We start from the raw sequence: 24,076 nt of genomic DNA on the forward strand, positions 1-24,076 counted from the left end.
AAGGCAAAGTACATAATTACCTCGTTAATAGCGCAATCATGGAGTTTTGTAAAGCGAACGGACTGTATAATTACTCAGTTTATTTCACTTACCCTTCTCTTAGTAATTGAGCATTTACCACTTTTCTATCAAATCAAAAAATTGTACTAGCGTGTAGCCTGAATAATTGCAATTTTCTTACAAAACTGATGGTTTCCATTTGGGGTACTAACCCTGATTTGATGGGTTGCCACTTACTAAATCTGAACATCCACAAGCATTGGGAAATATAATGTGACTAATTCGTGACGTAAAAGAGAAAATAACATATACGATAAGCTCCCCTTTTGCTGAAAGATAAATAAAATTTGCTAGTACTTTAAGATATTTGCATGTCGAATACGAATATCTTAACAGCGTTTCAGATGAAATCTTGGTTCGTTTAATTTCATAAATTGTACATGAACGACGAAATGGAACTTCGTAGTAGGTTATTTGATAACACAGTAAATTCAAAGACGCATTAGACGTTGACTTTTAAGGCTGTTTCTGTGGCCGAGTAATATTAAAGGTAATCCAGACGAAGCCAGTTGGGGACATAAACATTTTTCCGCTCTTCTCGTAAATGAAAGTAAGGTTTTGATTTGTTTTACTTGCGAATGTACCTACTAATTTCATTTCAGTGAAATGAAGAATTAGCATTTGTTGATTATCATTTTAATAGATCCTGAATCCTAATGTCCTATGTACTAATTAATCAATGTAAATGTGAAAATTACTCGTGGTGGTTGCTTTAGCCGCTTTTTAAATGAAGTCATTTTTCGAATTTATATTTTGGTAAGCATAGAAAAATTTACACATGTACCGCTTTATAGCGAACAGAAATAAAATTATGTCTGGAAATAAACGGCGATTACAACGTGTGTATTTTCAATTACTTTACTTACTATCTCAGTTCTGCTAAATTGTTGTTGGAGAAAATCATCCCATAGCCGATGACTCTTAAAGTGGAATTTGATCCCTTTCAAAGAAAGTTCTTTGGTCGTGGGTCGTTGGACGAAGAGTTGGCCATAAAAGTCACTACTCAGATCGTTTAATTGCTTTTCCGCTATTAGATAACAAACATTACAAACTAATTACAAATGAAGAAATACATGTACATCCCTATTGGATAACCGCACGAAAATTTTGCGTAAATTAAATTTTCTATCCTCAGGTGCCTGTAAGGATCAATCGCAAAGCGGAAAAGAACCCCACGCCACGCAAAATCCAGGCCCAACGCAGATATCATATCAAATCCAGTTTTTTTACTCGTAATAGGGCACATGCCAGATACATTGCAAACAATTGAAACAAGGACAAATTTTGAAATCAGTTTAAATTCATAGATATATAAATACATAGATACAGCCATACCCCAACATAGTTCAAAAGGACGTACCATCTATTACCATCACTTTCGGCACATTAATTACGTATAGCGCTATCCTTTATAGAGGTACCCTGAGCATGGAAGACAAGATTCGCATTATTTATTATAGCTGTCAATCAAATTGTTAGCACAAATCACACAGAAAATTATCAGATTTGAGATTTTACAACATAAATAAACCGCCTTTTTATTTATTTAAATCGCATAGCAGCAAGAAATGTTACATTTAAAATGGAAGATGTTACTTAGAAAGCTGGAAAATGAAGAATTTGAAAAAATTACAGCTGACAAATGGAAGAAAGTGTGTGAACATGTGGAAAGTGATTAATTTAAAAGAGAAGTTATATTGGTTGATGTTTCTGAACTTTATAATAATAGTGTTAATAATGACAGTGATGATTCGGATTTGTCAATTTCATCTGACGATGATTCGGATTGTGAACTTTTATAAATGTAATGAATGTTCACTAAATGAGTATTATCACCAATTGGATATCATTGCTAAGATGTTGTATTTATTTTAAATAAATGTACACGTGTAGCTTACTTACTACAATTAGCACTATAATTTCAAAAAGAAACCCCACCGATTGGACATATGCCGAAAGGTAGGCAAGACGCGTAGCGACCAAAATTTGATATTGCACGCACACACAGTCTATAAATCTCGTTTTCCTAAGAATATTGCACGGATCCTTCTTTGTGATCATGATACAAACGCACTGCATCAACATCATATAGGCCAAAATGATAATTGGAAACGAATTCACTTCCTGTCGCAACTTAATCTTCGTAACCATTACGCCTACAACCATGCAATTAAAATTAAATTGTTGAACATAAACTTTACTTACTTACGGTTTTTTTTGATATTCTACAAGCCAGCAATGAATTCACTGCAGCACATCATGCCAAACAAGGTAAACATAGTCCCAAATTTGAATGGCGTAGCTCTATGTAATAAAACTATTTCAGGAATAACAATTATGGACGCGTCTATCATTATGGCAAGCACTAATGTTATTCGTATTCAATTGATAACGCAATAATCACATAATATTTAGTGAAAAAACCGCCCATCATGTTTAGGGCGAATATTTTTAGTTAGATTTGATTTCGCGCGATCGTGAAATGTGTCAACTGTCACATGACTTATGGGACGCGCTAAGTTTGTTTTAAGCGTCCGATTCGCGTACGACATAGTGGTTAATGCAATAAAAAGAGAAAGAACATGTTTCTTCTTGGTTAGAAAGTAATGGAGAGATGTACAAATTTCTTTGATATGTTTTTTAAAAACCGAGGTACGTTTGTTAAGGATGGCTGTATCTAGGTATTTATATATCTATGTTTAAATTTAAAGTCACTAGATATAGAAAGTACCGCAATCATCCGCCATTTTTGGGCAAATTTGCTGCCAACTTAAAAAAATTGACAAATAAAATCTGAATAGCTGTCATTTTTTTATAACCTAACTTCATAGTACTGTCATGTTTTATAAAAATATATACAGTTATCTCCAAACAGGTGGAACAATCCCTAACATTAAAGTTACTAGAATCTGGTAACTTCCGCCATTTTTGGGCAAAAATCATGCGTTCTCTCTCTAACACACGAGCCCAATGGATTGCGGTACTTTCTATATTTAGTGACTTTAGTTTAAATTATACAAATGGCGCCATCTAGCGGAAAGTATAAACAAACAACTAAAAAATTAAATATATCTTTAAGATAACCGTTTTGTTATACTCTCAACCTATAAATCGACAAATTCGTATGAAACATTAACTAAATTTAAAGTAATAAAACTTTGCGCCAAACAGCCCTCTAAAGGAACCACCTTGTATACTTTCTAATGCTTACACCTCAAACTGAGCTACCCTAACATTAAAAAAAATCAACCCCATTAAAAGGCCGCTTTGTCCAATATGACTATGTGCCGATTTTCTATCTAGAAATGTTGTGCCCATTCCGATTTTGTAAACAGTTTTTCGAGATATTGAGGTTGAAGTGACGCTACTTTTGTGAATTTGTAAACAATGAATCAAAACAAGTTCCGCGTCTCAATAAAACACTGCCTGTTTAATGGGTAAAGATACCGTACAAGCCCAGGAATGGTTTAAAAAGTGGTACCGGGAAAATTCCCCGTCGAAAACAACCATTTACCGATGGTATGCTGATTTCAAACGTGGTCGTACGACCACCGAAGACTCAGAACGCTCCGGAAAGCCAAGAAAGGTGACTACGCCAGAAAACAACAAAAGTGTCGAAAATTGTTATGGGTGACCGCAAAGTGAAATGGTAGGAGATAGCAGACGTCCTAAAGCTATCAAAAGGCACCGTGTTCAAGATTTTACACGAAAATTTAGGCATGAAAAAACTTTTTTCGAAGTGGGTGTCGCGTTTGCTCACAGTGGAACAAAAACAACAACGAATTGACGAATCTAAGCGTTGTTTGGAGCTTTAAAGCGCGATAAAAAGATTTTTTGGCGTCGATACGTCACCATGGATGAAATGTGGATTCGCCACTAAACTTTTTGACCCATGTGTTACTTTTCGATGGAAATTTTTAGGAACTTTTCTGCATAAAATGAACAAATTTATAACATATATTAACTAATAAAATAAAGGCAATAAAATAAAATAAAAAATAAAGTATGTACAAATAATAATAGCACTAGTAATGTGAAACTTTAAATAAATTTCCGTATTTTAAGTGGGATTTGTGAATCCCATTTAAAAGGACACACAACCATAAGAAAGTTACGAAGCTCTGGATAGGACACATAGGAAATTATTGTAAATTACAGTTGTAACTGGGAACTATACTAATGTACAGTTGTAACTGGGAATTAGTTTGTAATTTACAGTTGTAATTGGGAATTACACTAATTTACAGTTGTAACTGGGAATTATGCTAATTTACAGTTGTAAGTGGGAATTATACTAATTTACAGTTGTAACTAGGAATTAGTTTATAATTTACAGTTGCAATTGGGAATTACACTAATTTACAGTTGTATCTGGGAATTAAACTAATTTACCGTTGTAACTGTCAAGGATAATTCCCAGTTACAACTGTAAATTAGTATAATTCCCAGCTACAACTGTAAATTAGTGTAATTGACAATTACAACTGTAAATTATAAACTAATTCTCAGTTACAATATTGTAAATTAGTATAATTCTCAGTTACAACTGTAAATTAGTGTAATTGACAATTACAACTGTAAATTATAAACTAATTCCCAGTTACAACTGTAAATTAGCATAATTCCCCGTTACAAATGTAAATTAGTGTAATTCCCAATTACAACTGTAAATTAGTATAGTTCCCAGTTACAACTGTAATTTACAAAATAATTTCCTATGTGTCCTATCCAGAGCTCCGTACTATCCAGAGCTTCGTAGAAAGTTGTATCTATGTCTTCTCTTAAAAATACCCTCTGATTTCATTTATCATTTGTGGAAATATTAATTCAACGGTATTTATTTGTGTTTAAAAAGGTCTGGAATGTTCCTAAATATACACATAGCTTTAAGCGTACCTCATAATAACTGTACATACAATGTATATGTATTAAAAAAGAGCGCAACCAACTTTGAGCTTTTGGGAAAAATACATTATCATTATATGTGTAACGCTGTTACCGAATACTATGTTGGAGTACGTTCATGTATCTGCAAGTAACCATAGTAACGGCATCAAATAATAAAGTTTACTTGCGGTATCGATGTTGCATATTCCAGCGGACACAAATGGAAGTACGGCGTCTCGATCCTTGAGTACAGGGAATAACTCTATGCATCTCTAGCGGAAATGTCCTCCTAAAATCAATATGAAAATGGACTGATGATGCTAATGTAGAAAAACAAAAGTTCGCCGGGAAAAACAGAAACGCCATTTCTAATTTTATTGATTTGTTTGTTTTATAGATATTACGTTCAGGGACGAATTGAATATCTCTGGCAAATTTATCTGTCAATTTTATGTCCCAACTTGTATGTAAGGATTTCCAATTGCAAAGCGTAGAATAGCCCGGGGATTATGTGCTCATTGTTGACAAAACTATTTTAAACTGTTGGTAATTTTTCGTGCTATTATCCTTGAATTTTACCAATTTTAAATTACTTGGGACCTCTGAGATCATGAGACCCATTACATAAGGAGAAAAGTAAAACGTAATTTTCTGAGCGCTCCCATACTTATTTTAATAACATGTCGTTGGAAAGATGATACAACACCATCATAATCTCTAGTTATTACACAGTTTCCATGACAATTAAACTCATATCTAATGTAACCAAGAACATGCGATTATTTTGTAAATATCAACCAATGAGGATCGGATTAAGTGGAAATTCCACTGGTGGTATTTCCAAATCGAAATAACTTCGCGCTATATTGTTATACAGGGTGTTCATTTGAAAACTTCCCACCACGGATTTATCGAAAACCACTGATTAAAAAAAAAATGCCCAAACACGTCAAAAGATTAGTCAAGGGTGACAACTTTTTAACCAAAAACTACTTCACCCCCCTTTCACCCACTGCCCCCTAGGGTCATTCCCTTAAAAATTTTAAATGACAAGTGGTATCGAGTAATAGCTTATTTGAAAGGTCTTTCGAAGTCCTTTATTTTGACGTTTAAATCGGTCGAATCGTTTTCGAGAAAATTAGAAAAATCTTAATTTGTTCAGATAGAAAACAAAAACAAACGATGGCAATGGGTGTATCACTAGGATTCTCTATAACGGGAGTCCGTTGAGGCAGTCACGGGAAAGAATATCCCTGTCACAGAGGGCACTGCGTGTCATAGCCCAACTAACAATAAAGAACCCCCAAGAGAACGGAATTATTTCATAACTATCGTCTAGCGCTACTTAGAGAATCGTTTATTGTTTTAAGGCATGATGATACGATAGTTTTGTCATAAAAAAGACGAATTTCTTTAAAGCTGTTGTGTAGATATTCTTACAACTCATGTTACAGAACAAATAATAATTGCAAATGCACACATTCTGTAACAGTTGTTTAACGTTTTATACAATCCGTTATAACTACATTTTAAAAGAATTGTATAAACATTATAATGCAGTTGTATAGCTATTCTAATACTTTTCATTTCTGCGTTATAATATAGTTGTAATAGAAGTTGTATAAGAAGTTATATTGAAGGTCTTTATGCTAAATAATACAACTGTAGACTGAAAAACATTATACAATATACACAAAACTATTTCATAGTTAGCATATAACTACAACAGTTTACTCCCTTATGCAGAACTTATACAATGAAAATGTAGTTATCGAAAACTCTGCCATATAACACAACATTTTTATGGAACTATTATCTTGGTAACTTTTAGAAAATGGAATCGGCTGTGTCTAAGTGGAAAAAAATCCAATTGGGTTCAGGCGACGAATCACTTTCCCTTTGCAGTTTGGAGGCAAATCTTTTGGGAAAGAATAACGTGCCCCGATCATTTTCCCAATTTTCTGGAACAATCGTCAACTCCTGTCTGCCCTTTTCAACAGTTTCCACTATCTTGAACATCTTTGAACTACTACTTCTTGCGGCATACACAAGTGAACAACTTTTACAGGTTAACAATCACATGGATGGAATTTTATACTGCAGATAATTGAAACACATAATATAACTGAATAGTTGTTTAGTGCAGCACAACACATACGCTAAGCGATACATCTGTTCTATTAAAGAGTTTTCCAACGCGCTTTAATGTAATATGGCCATTGAATACACATAGTTGCCATCATACAAAAAATTAATACAAAGCAATTTATTATGTATTGTGAACAATTCTCTTTAGAAGCTTTAACCACAGTCTTGTATCTAGACTGTGCTTTAACTCTGATATATTTCAATATTTTTGCTTAATTAGCGGTTTCAGATACATCTCAACTGGTTTATGCATGTAAAATTAAAATGATATCGGAACATAGTATGAATCTGGCAACTTCCAAAATTTATCAACAATCAGCTTCTTGTCCGATTTTAAAAACCATTCTATGGCGTCGTTGTAACTCAACATTATAGGACTTGAATATTGTATACTGCTCGGAACAAAGCAGAATCATTGTATAACGTTTCTAATTAGACAAAGTCATTGTATTACAATCGCGCCATATTTATTAAGCAAATCACCGTTTATATATCGCCGCCATTATGCAAAATTCGCATGAAAACGTAAAAATAGCAATAAAGAATGCATTTAATAGAAATATAGACGTAGAATTTCGCAAATGAAACGAACACATTTTTTGTTTAAATTGAAAATACATTTAAAAGGGAAAAATTTTTTTTTCGTGTATTCATGATTCACATAATAGTCTACTAAACTGAGGCGCATTAATTTTTCATCAATAATATATACGTATATTGTCAGAAAAATTTGCTGCGCTAGAATATTTTGTCTTAATTGACGTATATCAGAAATGAATATTTTCAATGATGCTGCACTTAATCACTCTAACGCATGGCGGAACTCGAAAATAATGGAGTCACTTATATTTTGTTTGTACCGTTAACTAACACGAACATAAGAAATTTCCATTATTATTTATTTATACCTATTTCAAATTTCAACAGTACAATACTAATTGATTGCATAAGCGATGCCGTCTGCGTTATAACAAACTTATAAAATCCTTTTTTTAAAGTTCTATAGATGTTCGTAAAATACACTTAAACCGCAGTATAGAAACACTACTTATACAATGCCTTTTTATAGCAGTCCCATAGTACTCATGTAATATGTTGTATAAGTATTCTTGAAGATATACTTATACGACAATTTTATAAACATTACATAAGGCTATTGTGTAAGAGTTTTGTAGTTTACTAGAAGAGGTCCCTAAATTACTAAACTGTTTTATAAACTAGGGCCTTTTTTGGTTGTGTAACCGTTGTATAGTATTATTTACCCGCCGTATACAATTTTCGGCTTTCTATAAGATATGCTGTATAGCATTTCTCATAACCTTTATAAAATAAATTTTGCTAGTTGGGTAGAAAGCGACTAAACAACAGGGTACAAGATTTCGACTTCAATTTTTCCAATTAGGACTTGTTTTTCGATTGTGACGATTTTAGATATAAAGAGGAGTCTTATTGGATGGTGTTTCTTAATTTTTTTTTAATTGGTTTTTAAGTATGGACCTGCGTGGGAAAGCTTCAAGCGCCAGTAAGTCGTGGGGCATGGCGTGGTTAACTTAAATTATATGGACATTTTGTTTATGACTAGTAAAGTCATCGTTTTCAGCCTGTTAGGGAATGAGATTTGCTTATGCTGCGTGATGTCACTGCCCGTGGAGTAGATTTATAGACATCAAGCGTCTTGATTAGGCGGGAAAATTTGTTTTTAAAAGGTTGAGTTCCGGAATGGGCTTTACTAGAAAGAAGTAGGTAGTGGGAAATCTTTTTTTGGGAGAGAACCGGCGCAAAATTGGTATTGAGTCGCGAGGTAATTAGCGTCGAACAACGAGAGACGCTTGATGCAGTCGGCAAAGTTAAGCCCGTAGCTTTTAAATCATAGTGGGGGGGGGTATTTATTTTGTGCGAATCTTCGTGTGGACCCGAAACGAAGTTAAGTCAGCCACCACGAATTTATCGGAGGGTGGATTTAATTGTGTGTTATTTTGAATTCTTGCCGAACCAGTACAGTTAAGTGGCCCATGTGTAATTTATCGGAAGTAATTTTTACCTGTTGGTATGATTGAAGAGCAGTAGGTCTGATAAGGAGAGGGTACAACACCGATATTACCGTACAGCCCTTCTGGGCAATATCTGATGTGGTACTCCACGTGTGATCTCGGTCCGGCACGACGCCAAGGTACTTCGCTTTGGTTCTCAAGAAAATTGCATTGGTGAGGTTACTCGGGGATTCGTATCTTCTCTTCGTGAACAGGGCGGCTAAGCTCTTCTTGCAACGATCGTTGATTTAGTGTACCATCGGTTTAGATAACCAGGGTTGCGTCCTGTGTTTTACGTACAGAGAGAACAGCAGTGCGGCGAAAGCAGGGATGCTTATGGTACTCCGACAGTCGCTCTTTGGTTCCTCGAAGACCACGCGAAAACGTCTATCTTTGAGGTATAATGCAACGATCTGGACCATGCCTACTCTCCCCCTAGACCATACTCGAGCATCTTTCACAGCAGTTCGTTGTGCCAGACATTGTGGGCTCCAAAAAGACGTGGACTGGTGCAATGGTTGCGGTTGAAGCCTTCTGTCACGTATCCTTGCGCTTTCAGTAGATAATGAACCGTAGAGTGTCCCTTCCGGGATCCGAATTACTCTTCTTCAATAAACCGTCTCTCTTTCGATTGGTCCTGTAGTCGCCTCAGCATCACCGCTTCAGCTACTTTGAGGTGATGCCCCACTTGAAGAGGTAGCGACACCATACCCTTTGAAGTTTACCTTTGGATTCTTTGTACTTAGCAATTTAATATCTGCGTTACGAATGTATTGATATGGTGATAGTAACTGGGATTAGATAAGTGAAAATAGCTTTGAAGTTTATTTACAATTCAGATTCAGGTAGTTATCTCTTCACAGTCTAATTACACTCCATATACTACCGTAATTTCAGGAAGACTGAATGGAAATAATTCAAGGGTGAACAGTTAGAAAAGCGGACACTATGCGAATTTTTAATATTCAGTAAATTTTTCAGGGTTGGAAGTATATTTTTTATTAAGGTCAGGAAGTACTAGAATTCATCATTGACAGTCCGCATACCTGAACTGAATTATGTACCTTTACAGTCAGCTATTTCAACTGAAATGAGAACTTACATCTTTACAAAAAAAGAGCTTGATCATGTTCGTGTTATTTACATAGGAATAATTAAAAAAGGATCCTTTCGCTCAGTTTGTGTCTATACAGAGACGAGGTTCATCATTTACAAAAAGCGCAATTACCTTAAAAATATTACGCAAACCCGCATATGTCCAAAGGGAAGGCAAATAAAATGTAAAACTAAAAATATTTGTAGTGTATATCACAAGAATTGACAGAGTATCATGCATAGAGACGTGCATGCATATACTACATCACATTCCCATTACTTGCTTATGGATTTCACTCATTTATATGCATAGGACATTTTCTGTGACTGGATTCTATTCTGCTTTAGCGATAAAACCTTTAAATATTAATATTCTATTGATGCTTCCAATTTCTGTTGCGGATTTTCCTGATTAATATTCCACCTCAATGCACCTGTGCACTTGATTTAAGCGCACATTAGAATAATGCGGCGGTGGCAGAAAATTACCAGAGTGGTTCATAATTGCAATGCGCGTTATTAACCTGAAATTTTATTAATAGATAACCCGACGGCTAATTATGATTTTCTGGTTTTTACATTACAGACTTCGAACGATGGCAACACGACGACGAGCACATTATCATTCATCGCACGAAAGGAGGATGATGGAAAATATTTATCGTGCAGGGCCGAGAACAAAATGCTTTCAGCTGATGGCCTGGAAGATGGGTGGAAATTAGAAATTCAGTGTAAGTTTATTATAAACCGCACAAAATATATGACCAAACGCAGAAAAATAATAATTACCATAAAGAGAGCGTTCATGTCTGCCTTAATTAAACTACACTTCCCCTGGAAGACTGCTGAAACGCTTCAGTATCCATTACATCTCAAGTTCTTATTAAATTACAGCTCTATCTTTGAAAAATGAAAAGACATCCTTTCGCTTGCAATTATACTTTAAGTATATTTCACACTTTGTAGAATGTAAACGACTACACTTTAACTACTCTCCCCCATTCTTTACGTGAACAAAAGTCTTAAAAGTTAAAACGTCCTTTTGAAGGGAACCATTTTTTCCTCCTCCTAATTGAGATATAAGCATTAGCAGAATTGAAATTTGGGAATGTGTAATTTACATATTTGCAAATTCTAGAAATTTATAAGCTAATGTAAGACATTTTACAACGCGTACAGGGGTAGCATTAACTTACTAAACGACAATTTCCTGGCATTATCCGACGGTAATTAGAACTGGCGTTACAGATACTCCCGAGGCGAAGATAATCTTGGGCACTTCCCTCAATCCTGACACTATTCGAGAAGGCACGGACGTTTATTTCGACTGCATCGTTAATGCACATCCACACGTTTATAAAGTCGAATGGAGACATAACGTAAGTAAAATTAGTGTTATACAGCTACCGCCATTTTATTATTCCATAAACGTAATTCAAATCGTTTGCATATCATCATTAATCATTAGTGTTTTGCGCTTTGAAGTTGGTATACAATTAAACGTCTGATATTTTTAGAGCGGTATTCGAAACTTTGTTTTTTATACAGGGTGAGTTATTTCTCATTTTCACTATGGACATCTCGTAAACCGTAAGACATGGAGAAAACAGATAAAAAATCACTAAGGGTTTGCTAAAGTTATTTTTTGATATCTTTGAAAATAAACGAACGCTAGTGCATTTTGAAAATTACATTTGTCGGTGTTTTGTCCATAACTTAAATTAAATTGGAAAATGAAACTGTCCGTTTAAGCGACTTTGTATCCCTAATAGTGAAAATTTAAAAAAAACTCATCCTGTATGTCTTTCTTTTATTGTTGTATTACTACGTTTGGTAGAAATCGTTACCGAGTCCAATTGTACTACAAAGATAAATACCCAGCGACGTAGGACTCGTACCTACCAGAGGGCCAAATAAGAATGGCACGCGGCTGCATCTCATAAAGTAATATAACATTTTTTAGTAAGAAAAAATGGTTTCTACGATCATGGCTTGGGGATGAACCATGTACTGTAAAATACAGTGACTATATAAAGACATGGTGGCCATAAGCTGCACCGTACAGTATTATTGGCCTGATCACTACAGTGTAAAGCCAATATACCACTCGAAGGTCGAGCCCCATGGCACAGCTCAAAGCATTTCCACATGCCTATAGACATGTACCTAGTAGCCTTTTTGCCAATTCCCTCAATGTGCCCTCTGAGTTCCACCAAGGTGTTCTCTATCGTTCCTCGAAAAGTCCGCAGTTTACAGCTGCCCTCATATGACGTTATGGTGTCGCTTACCAATGCGGCCGCCTCTTCCACCTGCCCTGCCCTCCGACAGGACCGAGGTGGCCAATCCAACCGCTCTGACAGTATCGCCACATAGTAGACCCAGTCAGTGGATCGGGAATTCCGAAACCTGCAGGGCCCGCAGAGGGATCCCAGCTTTAGTTGGGAAAGAATGAGCATGTGGTCTGAAAGGGACGATAACTCTTCAACTTGTGATCGTGTAAGATATTGAAAGGGAGCCCAACGTCACATCAATAATCTCCTGCCTCCGCGTTGTGACGAAGGTAGTGGCTGCTCCCCGATTTAAAACATTCAAGTCAGTTGTTTACGAGTACTCCTAGCAGGACTCCCTGAGGATGAACCTGCTCCATAGACTCGGGCTAAAATGAGGATTTTGCTTTTGGAGGAGCTTCAAGATGGTGACCGTGTCATCCGGGAGTCCGTATAACACAATCCTCTGAACCTTCAGAGACGCGCCATCCCAAGGCGTAATAAGAGGGACCCCTCTCCAACTAGTCCAAGGCCACTTGTGGTCACAATGGAACCCTTTGCATTCCATCAGAACCCTGCCAGCCGAGGAAAGGGCTCCCCTCCATGTCGTCAACAACTGCATTTAATGCAGTCATAATGCACCTCGGCTCAGGCTCAGTGATGTCCATTTCCGGGTGCGATGGCCACTCTGGGCCCCTCCGCACCCTAACTTTAGTCGATTGGTCCCTGGCGTCGGATTGCCCCCCTGAGCCAACGACTCAGGCACAACCTTAGGCTTTGGCGCAGGACCCGAAGTTTTACCCTCCAGTCGGCAATTTTATCAATTCGGTATCATCAAATCAGTAAACAACAACGGAATGGAAGATATTCGGTGACTATTCTGCATAAAGTTTTACTAAATGTCAATACAATTTGCCGCAAGATTTAATTCGAAAAAGAGAAAATTATTCATTTCCTATGCTGTCAACAAAATTAAACCATTCTCTATACATCTCTGTAGAACAAAGCTATCTATAATTGAAGGATAAAGTTTTATAAATAGACTCTCTACTTATTATGTACTCAAAATGTATTTGTATTCAATGTTGTACATGCATTTTGATTTTACTTTGAGGGTATGCATAGTAAAGTGATTTTAATCGCCCCACAGTTATACAGTGGAAGATCGATATTTTGTATCTTTTGCTCACTAGTAAATAAAATACTGGGTTTGTGCCGATTAGGGGCAAGATTTTAAAATTACAACTTAAGATGACACACAAGACATCAGACAACGAATATAACACCGTTAAATTAGAAAAGAAGAAATTAGGTTAAATTGGGCAAATATCCTTTATACACTAGATGTCCATCTAAAATCTTTCAGATTAAATTTACAAAATGTTACAACTTCAGACGGTAGTATACACAAACCTTCGAATAGTATTTGAATACTTAACCTTCCCTTTTTACCCTGCTTTTTACCAAAAATCGACTGCACCAAAATTTCTCGGGAAAACACTTTTTCTTATTAATTTTGGTGCGTAGAATCCAAAACAATTCGCACTTTTTCGACTTCTCAATCAAAAGTTATAGACTAGAAACCAATTTCGAAAGAAAACTCAAAGGGCTGTAACTTTTGAACTAGTAGCCCAATCTTGGAACTGTTTGAAATTATGGATTCTACAGGTCACATTCTATAAGAAAATTTTTTTTCCGGGTCGATCTGAGACAATTTTTTTGCGGGCCTCAAAAAAAGGCAGTGTATAACCTTCCTATTTTACCAAAAATCGACTACACCAAAATTTCTCGGGAAAACACTTTTTCTTATTAATTTTGGTGCGTAGAATCCAAAACAATTCGTACTTTTTCGATCAGACTTCTCAATAAAAGTTATAAACTAGAAACCAATTTCGAAAAAAAATTCAAAAGGCTGTAACTTTTGAACTAGTAGTCCAATCTTGGAACTGTTTGAAATTATGGGTTCTACAGGCCACATTCTATAGAAAATTTTTTTTTCGGGGTCGATTTGAGACAATTTTATTTTCGGGCCTCAAAAAAAGGCAGTATACTTATAACCTTCCTTTTTTACCATAAATCGACTACACCAAAATTTCTCGGGAAAACACTTTTCCTAATTAATTTTGGTGCGTAGAATCCAAAACAATTCGTACTTTTTCGATCAGATTTCTCAATCAAAGTTATAGACTAGAAACCAATTTCGAAAGAAAATTCAAAGGGCTGTAACTTTTGAACTAGTAGCCCAATCTTCAAACTGTTTGAAATTATGGATTCTACGGGCCAAATTCTATAAAAACATGTTTTTTCTGGGTCGATCTCAGATAATTTTTTTCCGGCCTCAAAAAAAGGCAGTACTTTTAAGTTATTCAAATATTTGAGAACAATTTAGAAATGTTTAGGGAAAGTTTCCATTGTCACAAAATCAAATATAAAAATCCGACACAACTGAATACCGAACGATCCTGGAGTGAAACTTTATGCCACGATAGTCTTAAAAACAATAGGGACCTTTCTTATATCCTTAAGACCATGTGTACCAATTTTCAAAGCTATCGCAGGTTTCCAAACAAACTATCATGCACACGGACAAACGGATGGTCACAAATGAATCTGTTCCAAAAGCGCTAGGATTCATTTATTTAAGAAAGGCGTACGTATCATGTGCACGACGCTTTGAAAACTGGTACACGTATTCTTAAGGGTATAACTGGTATAAGAAAGGTCCTGGTAGGTACCTCCTATATAATAATATAATAATAATATTACGCTTTTACTCCCCTTAAATTTGTATATAACAATAGAAATATAAAAGCTAACCCCATACAAAGTATAACTTGATTTTTTAAGTATAGTATTAAGACTTATCTAGTATATTATTTTAAATTTTTAATGTATTTGAGTGACAAGTATTTGAATACTTTTTACCGTATTCGAATACTTTTGAAAGTATTCGAATACATTCTAAAGTATTTGAATACTCTTCAATGTATCTGTATCTAGTATTCGCTTGTGCTGGACGTAAAAGTATTTAGTATTCAAATACCTTTGATTTATGTAAAGTATTTACTATTTAGTATTCAAATACTTTTTGAAAGTATTCTGCCCAGCTCTGAAAGAGACCATTCAAAATTTGTTTTAAAGAACACATGACTCACTTCAAAAATAGCCGTTGGGATAGATCTAGCGTTGTCGCACATTCAGGGTGTTAATACTAGTCGTTACTCTCGAAAACCGCAGTTAGAACTGATTAAAACAAGCAAGTTTTCTCAGTTCCGATTTTTGATTTCGTGTGGCACCGAAGTGCTTGGCTTTTTTTTGTTTTTGGCGTCATAACTTGCTTGTTTTAAGGACTATGGAAAAAAAAACAAAAATTTTCAAAACTATGTTTCAACTGTCTAAAACATTTGCATAGCTACCGTTCAAAAATATTTAAAAAACATTTTTTGGTAACCACCCCACGATTTTTTAAAATAAAACATTTATAAAATCCCTACACTATCTACTACACCATTTGTCCTAAACATTTTTTTCAATCTATCCTGCGGGGGGGGGGGGCATTTTGGAAATCGAAAGTTAAGGACAAGAACTGCAGTAGACGTTGTAGGTATTTTATAAATGTTTGTGCTTTCAACAATCGCTGGGGTGGTTATCAAATAGTTATTTATATAACAAGAGCGCGAAGGTCAATTTCGCGCATGAAAATATCAGTCAAATACGCGAAATAACTTCGCGCTAGCGTTATGTACAATATTTTTTCTACAACTGAACCGATTGTGAATTTTTGCTGTTTAAGTTCAATTTTGTCATGTGTGCGAAATACTTTTTTTCATTGTTGACGGTTTCGCGGACGTTGTCAAGAACAACCTTACTTATTAATTAACCGTTTAAAAATCTAGTACTTCGCGTTTCGAAATCCGTCAGAAAATGACAGGTTTTTTTGACAGTTGTAGAAAAATATGTTTTTTTGAAATTTTTGATCAATTTTGCTCGCACAAACCATAGTGGCAAATGGCAAGCTGTCTTTTCTTTGTAGATTCTCGTATATGGTATAGTTTCGCAAGTAGAAAACTTTGAGGCTGTACTTTTGGATTCAAGAATAAAAAGTCGTAACGCTCGTATGCCAACTTTTCGACTGTAGCACATTTATCGTCATTTGGTACTTTATTTGGTCTTATTCTGGTTATGCAAGGTAACATTCGCCATCTTTGATTGACTGCCATTTCTATTAGCTATACCGCTTTGAGATGGCAATTATGGTGTTTTGGCATCCTAATAAACCCTGTATACCCATTGTAAAAAGGAAAATTATAGCGACATGTTGACTGGCCCATGAACTATTACCCCTGTTAGGCAATCTCGGCTATGTCTCAACAACCGTGATATAGAATGGACTTCTTAATTATAACAAAAAACAACATACCTATTTCAGTAGGTAGTATATTTTTTCCGAAATCGCCATACCTACTTTATAAGAGAAAATTTTAATTTCCATGATAGTGGCAGTAACACTTTTCCTGACTGCTTTTCCTGCCACCTGTCACATTGGTAATGTCTAATGACTTAACTGCCATCACTGACACGACTAATCAAAAGATCTAGATAAAATTGAAAATTTATATTAAAAAAAACATTTCGGGAAAACTGTAATACAAAACTATGTAAATAACTATTTCTATATGAAATATGAGAGTATCTAACGTAGGTACTCATTTCAAATTCCTTCTAGTAGAAGAGCTATGGCAAATTTTTTTAAACAGTTTGATTATTGTTGATATTTGGATATAAGATAGTTATGTATATGCTAATAACATATTCGAGCGTCTGGCAGAAATTTCGTGGATGGCGTGGCGGTGGTATATCAACAAATAATAAAAGTCACTAGCTCTTAGACTATTACCCTTGCACCGAGTTCGTATATTGCTTATATTGGGACTACTGCAGGAAAATCGTTGAGTCATTAAATACAATTTCCATTGATTTCCGTATTACCACACCCAAAATGCACCCCTTATTTACTTATTTCATTAGACACTTGATCCTAATTTCATGAAACATGCCGCATTTTCCTTAGTGATTATTACTGATTATACTTTATCTACATCCCCCAAGTAAAGCTAATAAAGCATCGCATCAAATTCTTCCTGCATTACACAACTCATTATAGTGCTCCGTTTTGTTTCAGAGCAAGGCGTTACAACACAACGTGGGATCGGGTACAATAATTAGCAATCAAAGCCTCGTGCTTCAAGGAGTTTCCAGATCGACTGCTGGGAATTACACGTGCGTTGGATATAACACCGAGGGCGATGGTGAAAGCAAACCCTTCTATTTAAACGTCATGTGTAAGTATAACTGCGTCTGTAACATTGGAAAATCAAACAAAATGAAAATGTGTAACTGCGTTGATCACGAAGTGTGAAATGGAACTCATAAATTTTACGAATATTGCAGTAAAAAGAATACGTATTTTGAATTTATCAACACATGGATGTGCGAAATTAACGTCGGTGAGATTTTTAGGTGAGATTTAGATGGTTTTCGCCGTTCCCATTTCACATACGTACCTTTTGTTATTGCATGAAAAGAGAGATGGGAAAACGTTTATAAGTTTTCAAAATCGGAAAACCGAAGGAAAAGTTGTTGGTATTATAAATTATGGGCTTAAGTGCAAACTAATGAGTGTTGAAGCTCTCCTTTCATCCATAAACCACAAACTTTGTAGCTTAGTTACGCAAGTAAGGGATGAAAGTTACAAGCTTGAAAATTTTAAATATAAAAAGTTTTATTTACAAATCAGCACAATTTTAATGAGAGCTTTATAAAAAAAATAATTACTGTATCCCAGTCATAATCAAAAAACATTCAATTTTATCTCTGCTATAAAATTTCGTTGCTACTTTGAATTAATTGCTTGCGTTTTTATTGAGATTGTTCAAAATGTGGAGGTTTATAGCTTATGCTGGCGTATGATTTCGTTTGTTTGTTTTTACATTAAATTAGATAAAAGTCATAGACTTATCGGAGAAGTTACTACAAAATTAAGCTGGCTAGACTAACTTCACGGAGAGGTAGAATAAAGCCATTTTTCCTTGTGCACTGGGTCGTGCCGTTAAAAAAATTCAACCAAGAGCAAAAAAATATATCAAAACTTCTTGTTCACACCTGGATTCATAGATCGAACGGATTCTACTCTTATTAGTCTCATGAATTTTTTCTCTCTCCGTTTAAACGCTGATGGTGATGACTTGAAGTCTCTTTGATCCTAGTGAACTCATGAAAATAGAGGGAGAGAGAGATCTTCATAAGTAAATCAGGTGGCATTTTGCAGTCTGCAAACTATGTGCGATGTGTTTGCCTTTGCTAATAACATTTGTGGTTTTCGATTTTTACTAAATGTGGTATGTTTTTCTTTACTAGGGGCATCTATGGTTAAAATTGACTGCGCATGCGCACATCTAATGTTTGCAATTTCAGACATTTGCCTTTAACAGAATCGTCTGTGATTAAAATTTCAAAAAGATATCTTGATAAATAAGACAGTTGATATTGTGCATCCTGCGCATGCGCACATTAATCTGAAGTTTACAATATGCGATACGTTTGCTTTTACTAAAAGTATCCTTGGTTAAAATTTGAAATAAATATCTTCATAAAAAAGAAAGTTGGCATTGCGCAGTGTGCGCATGCGCACATCTGATTTTTACTATATACGATCTGTTTGCCACCACTAGAACTGTCTGTGGTTAAAATTTCAACAAAATATATTAATAAATAAGAAAGTTGATGTTGCGCAGTTTAACCGTCAAGATTTTCCTTGTCTCAGGTGCCAGGGCTATACGCTACCGACCGAATGCAAAAAGAACGAACTAAATAATTTAAAAACTGTAGGAGTAGTTACGTCCTCAGACAGACGGACGGAGAGAGAAAGTAGCTGCAATAGCGCATCCAACTTCGTTGGAAAATGCGCTAACAATACTAAAACGAACAGATGAATTTAGGATAGGAACAAGGAGAGAATCGGATCACCAATGTTGGAATTGAGCCTAAAATTGAATACAGAGGAGTGGAATACTATAAAGGAGAAAAGCAATTACGTGGAAATAACTGAAAGGAAGGGGAGAGCAAAAAGAAAGGAGTGGTGATACAAAGAGTATACAGAACAGAGAAATAGATACAGAGAAATGATGGAGAAAGAAAGAAAAGTTGTCATAGAGGAAAAAAGGCCTGGTAGAACAGAAAGAAGTACAAAAAATGTAAGGAAAAGAAGATGGAGAAACAGAAAGAATACGAAGAGCAGATCAAGGAAATAAAAATAGAGAGGATTTTTTATAAACAGATGAACACGTTGGGGGAGGGAATTTAATTAGAGGGATGGAAATAACAAGTTACTACAAGGAAAGCAGGAGAAAGAGAAGGATATGGATGAGGAGATCGAGCAGCAATTAAAAAGACCGAAGAAAGGGAAAACCAGATAGGTAATGCGGTTTCACCGCTGATTTGGTCAAAGAACGAATGAGAAATCTTGTAAACAAGGTATGGAAAGGATGTCGTTTACCCGAAGAGGGAGGGAAGGGTAATGGGGTCATCCCGCCTTCATTTTTATTTCTGATCCACAAAGTACATTAAAAATAAAAAGACCCGTGTGTCCTCAATTTTTATTTGCGAGTAAAATAAACCCAAAATAAATTATTGAAAAGCTGTGTTTTTAGTCCGAATTTGAAACGCTTCAGACTAAATACGTCACAAACCTACAACCAATCACGTAGAAGTGAGCTGGCAACCTTACGCGAGGGTCTGACGTTTGTCACATTTGACGTTTTGAGAGGGATGTTTAACTGCATCTAGCACGAAAGTGACAAGTGCCTGTGACAGATGACGCAAGTTATAAATGCCATTCTCCTGCAATATTGCCAAGTCGTTATGTCATCTGAATGGTTCTAGGAGCTGATTGGTCGGGCTTATTACGTCACAGAGCCCGCCACAATCATATCGTTTTGAATAAACCTTTAAAACCGCACATGTTCATTATTTTTTGCTAATCAGCCTCTATTTTTAAATAAACTTTTACTGTCCAAAAAAATGTTTTATGGTTTCAGGTACACGCTTATTAAATTAGAACTGCGGAATTCAACTATACTGTAAACCCCCATTGTGCCAATCTTCATATAAGGAACAAGGATTGCGTGGGAAATTATAGGGAAATTACTATAATGACTACGGCATGTAGAATCTATGCAATGATACTGAACAAAAGACTAGGAAAAGAAGTGTGAAAGAAGTAGTGAAATAAACACAGATGGGCTTCAGAAACGGGAGGGGAAATATCGTCTGCATATATGTATTACACAGATTGGTGGAAAAGGCATTGGGAAAAAGGGTGGAAATGTGTTCGTGTTTTTCATCGACTTAAATGCAGCGGTTGACAGAGTGGAAAGGGAAAAAGGATGGAAAAAAATTAACAAGTTAACGATAGAATCGAGGAACTATATGTATAGACAAAGTTGAAGTTGGGAATAGAAGGGCAGGAGTCTGAAGTGATTTGGACTAAGACAGGGCGTCATTTAATCCCTACATTAAATATTTAGGGTACCAAATGCAAGGAAACAATAGGTCAAATACGCAGATAAGAAGATTAATGAAAAAGGGAGTAGTGGCGATGAAACAGGGAAATTGTAGAGAGGGAGTTCAAGAATTACTTGGATGAGGGGGGGGGGGGGGAGAAGGGGGAAAAAAATGCATTTTGGTTTTGTTTTATTGTAAAAAGCTTGCGATTGATTGATTGAATAAAAAAAAAGTCTTAGTTAATTATACATTTGTTATGTAGCGTTTTGTTCTGCGTCCTATAATAATAAAATATACAGGGTTTGGCACTTAAAATTAAAAACATTAATATAACCGATTTTCAGGGTATATTTTAGTTTTTTAGCGCATTTTTGAAAAAAATACGCTATTATATTCGTTATTGCTGGCAGGCCGGCTGTCCGCGTTAGATCTCCACAACTACAATAGCTAGAGAATTCAAATTTTCACTAAAAGCTTTCTGTTATAGTGTAGATGTGCAGGCACTAGTCTATTTTGAGTTAGATTACTTGTGAGATCGATAATTGATGAAAATAAATTCGATATGGGTTTCGGAGGTGCTATAATTTTACCGTTAGATAGCGCTACCAGTATAAAAACTTATTATTTACTTTGTGATTTGTTTTACAAAATGAAGACGTACCGTCAATTGAAATTAAATAAAATTAATTATTTAACGCAGCCAAAATTACTCGTGAGATCGATAATTTTAAACTTCGCTAATAAAATACTGACCTGCATTACCAAAAATGCGCTTTAATCATGCATATGCTGATTTACAACTTGTTTTATTACGTCGTTCCACCAGCAGCGTTAAAATAGCGTAAGAGCTTTAGATAATTTCATAGTTTCGCACTTTTAAATGTTGAAGTAAACTTACAAAGGTAACTTTCAGATATAATACTAAATAAAGAATAGATAGACTTTGGGGTGGTTATTTGCCAGATGATTTTTTAATTTCTAAATGTGTGCGTACGAACAGTACTACATAAAGCTTATAAGTGATCAATTCAGCAGGTATTGAAGTATTTATGGTTAAATTAACTGACAATGTTCATGCCGAAATTTGTTTACAGTTACCCCAACGTGCAAGCCTAATCAAACAAGAGTATATGGAGTGGCCAAACAGGAAGAGGCAAGAATAACATGTCAAGTGGACGCAAATCCTACGGACGTGCAATTCAGGTGGACCTTTAATAATTCGGCGGATTCCGTGGATGTTGCCTCTTCTCATATTGCCAGAAGTGGTACATCGAGTGTAGTGTCTTATACGCCAATGACTGAATTGGATTATGGCACTTTGCTGTGCTACGCTTCGAACAGAATCGGGCATCAGAGAGTTCCTTGCGTTTTTCATATTATTGCAGCTGGTAAGTTAATTAATAACACTATTATTATTAATAATAAAAGATAACACTGTACAGAATATTCTCGTTATGATAGTATGTATATAAATTCCTACAGAGATAGAGATAGGCTCGGTAGAAACATAAGCACTTTTACAGCCCCTGTGAATGCCCACTAGATGCTCGTTTTTGTTTCAAATTCACTTTTCAAGACGAGAACTGTTCCCAAATGCTTCATATTTTGTAAACCGACGCCTATCTCGACAATAAACAGCTTTATTAACCTACGATTATTTCTAAGTTTAGTCGTTCTTCATTCTCGAAAACTATTACCTGAGTTAATTAACCTGTTGAATTTCAACTCGAAAATTTTGAAAATTATTGTAAGTACGATTTACTGAAGCGCTTTCAAATTACGTTCAATATAAAGTAACTTTGTTGGCGGACTACACACATAAGTTTTTCTTTATTACATCCGCTTATTGCCAAACGCTTAATTAGGAAAAATCTCTTGCTTTCCCAGGAGTTTGCGTTATTAAATATCGATCTCAATTTTAACTGCGCAATTAAAATTGGAAAGACGAATACTAACTCCCACAATATGTAAAAATAATTTATCATTTCATCAATATTCGCGCTCTGGATATTACAGTTACATGGAAGTTTCATTCATCCGACGATAACACATATTGGAAAAATGTTTATGCATGCAAAGGATTTCCTGTGTAAAACATTCGCGTAGGTTACTAATTTTAATACGTTTTTATTCCACAGTTATATTAATGGGGATGATGGGCTTTTTAGAGCCCTTTACGATATCGAGGTTCTGCATGCATGATTTTGGTCATGTAAATTTTCTCTTCGATCTTGAATATGTAACGCTACACGTGAAATAGCTACTCCGAACACAGATACTAAGAATTGAAGAACTTTCATGTAGTTAATCTTTTTGATAACCGGTACAGCTGCGGTCTGTTGGAACTGCTGGAGGCAGGTGGTTATCTGCAATTGGAAAGCACTGAGTGAGATGATTGCAATGCAAAATAAAACACGTACCTAGAGGGTGCCATAAAGCACAAAATGAGAACTTCTTCATCCGGTAGAATTACGATTAAATTAAGGGCAAAGATGTCCATCGTATATAAATTCTCTATTACAACTTTTCGAAGCATGAATGAATGTGGCTATATGGGAATGGGGCGACGATGCCACTCGCCTCTTTATAAAATGCAGGATATTAAAATTCCGAATCCACAAAATATTCTCTTCATTACTAAACACAAGCATACCTACGTCAAAAATTCATATTTATCATATAACTTAACCTACCAAAAGAGCAAGAATACTCTCTTTCGCCCACCCACAGGCTCCATTCATAACGGTTTACTTTCAACCTTTACTCCTTTACTTTTACAAACACCCCTGCAACCGCATTCTGCTGCTTCTGAACTAAAGCCTCTTCTTCATGCATTTGGACAACTTCCTTATGAACTCCAATCGCTTGCTGCTGTTTCTTACTCCTGTTGCCGAACTTTCGACTAAACTATCTGATGTGGTTTGGAGGTCGGCTTCGTATTTCTTCTACGATTTCAGTAACTTTTTTTTATCTCTTCAAGGAGCGCCTTCTCGTTGCCTTTATTTCCAAATCCAATTCCTTATTTAT

At 35.5% G+C, this 24,076-nt stretch overlaps 1 protein-coding gene across 1 annotated transcript in view; it reads left to right on the forward strand.

The window, feature by feature from the left end:
- LOC116176248 (nephrin-like) overlaps nt 1–22,481 on the forward strand; it is a 40,616-nt gene extending 18,135 nt beyond the window's left edge. The window contains exons 4-7 of the mRNA XM_031494732.1: nt 10,807–10,951; nt 11,469–11,599; nt 17,670–17,829; nt 22,144–22,481. Coding sequence (XP_031350592.1) covers nt 10,807–10,951; nt 11,469–11,599; nt 17,670–17,829; nt 22,144–22,481 — 774 coding nt within the window. The remainder of the gene's footprint in view (nt 1–10,806; nt 10,952–11,468; nt 11,600–17,669; nt 17,830–22,143) is intronic.
- The last annotated feature ends 1,595 nt before the right edge of the window (nt 22,482–24,076 follow it).

Source organism: Photinus pyralis, unplaced genomic scaffold (genome assembly GCF_008802855.1).
Source record: "Photinus pyralis isolate 1611_PpyrPB1 unplaced genomic scaffold, Ppyr1.3 Ppyr1.4_LG7, whole genome shotgun sequence".
Classification (NCBI taxonomy): domain Eukaryota; kingdom Metazoa; phylum Arthropoda; class Insecta; order Coleoptera; family Lampyridae; genus Photinus; species Photinus pyralis.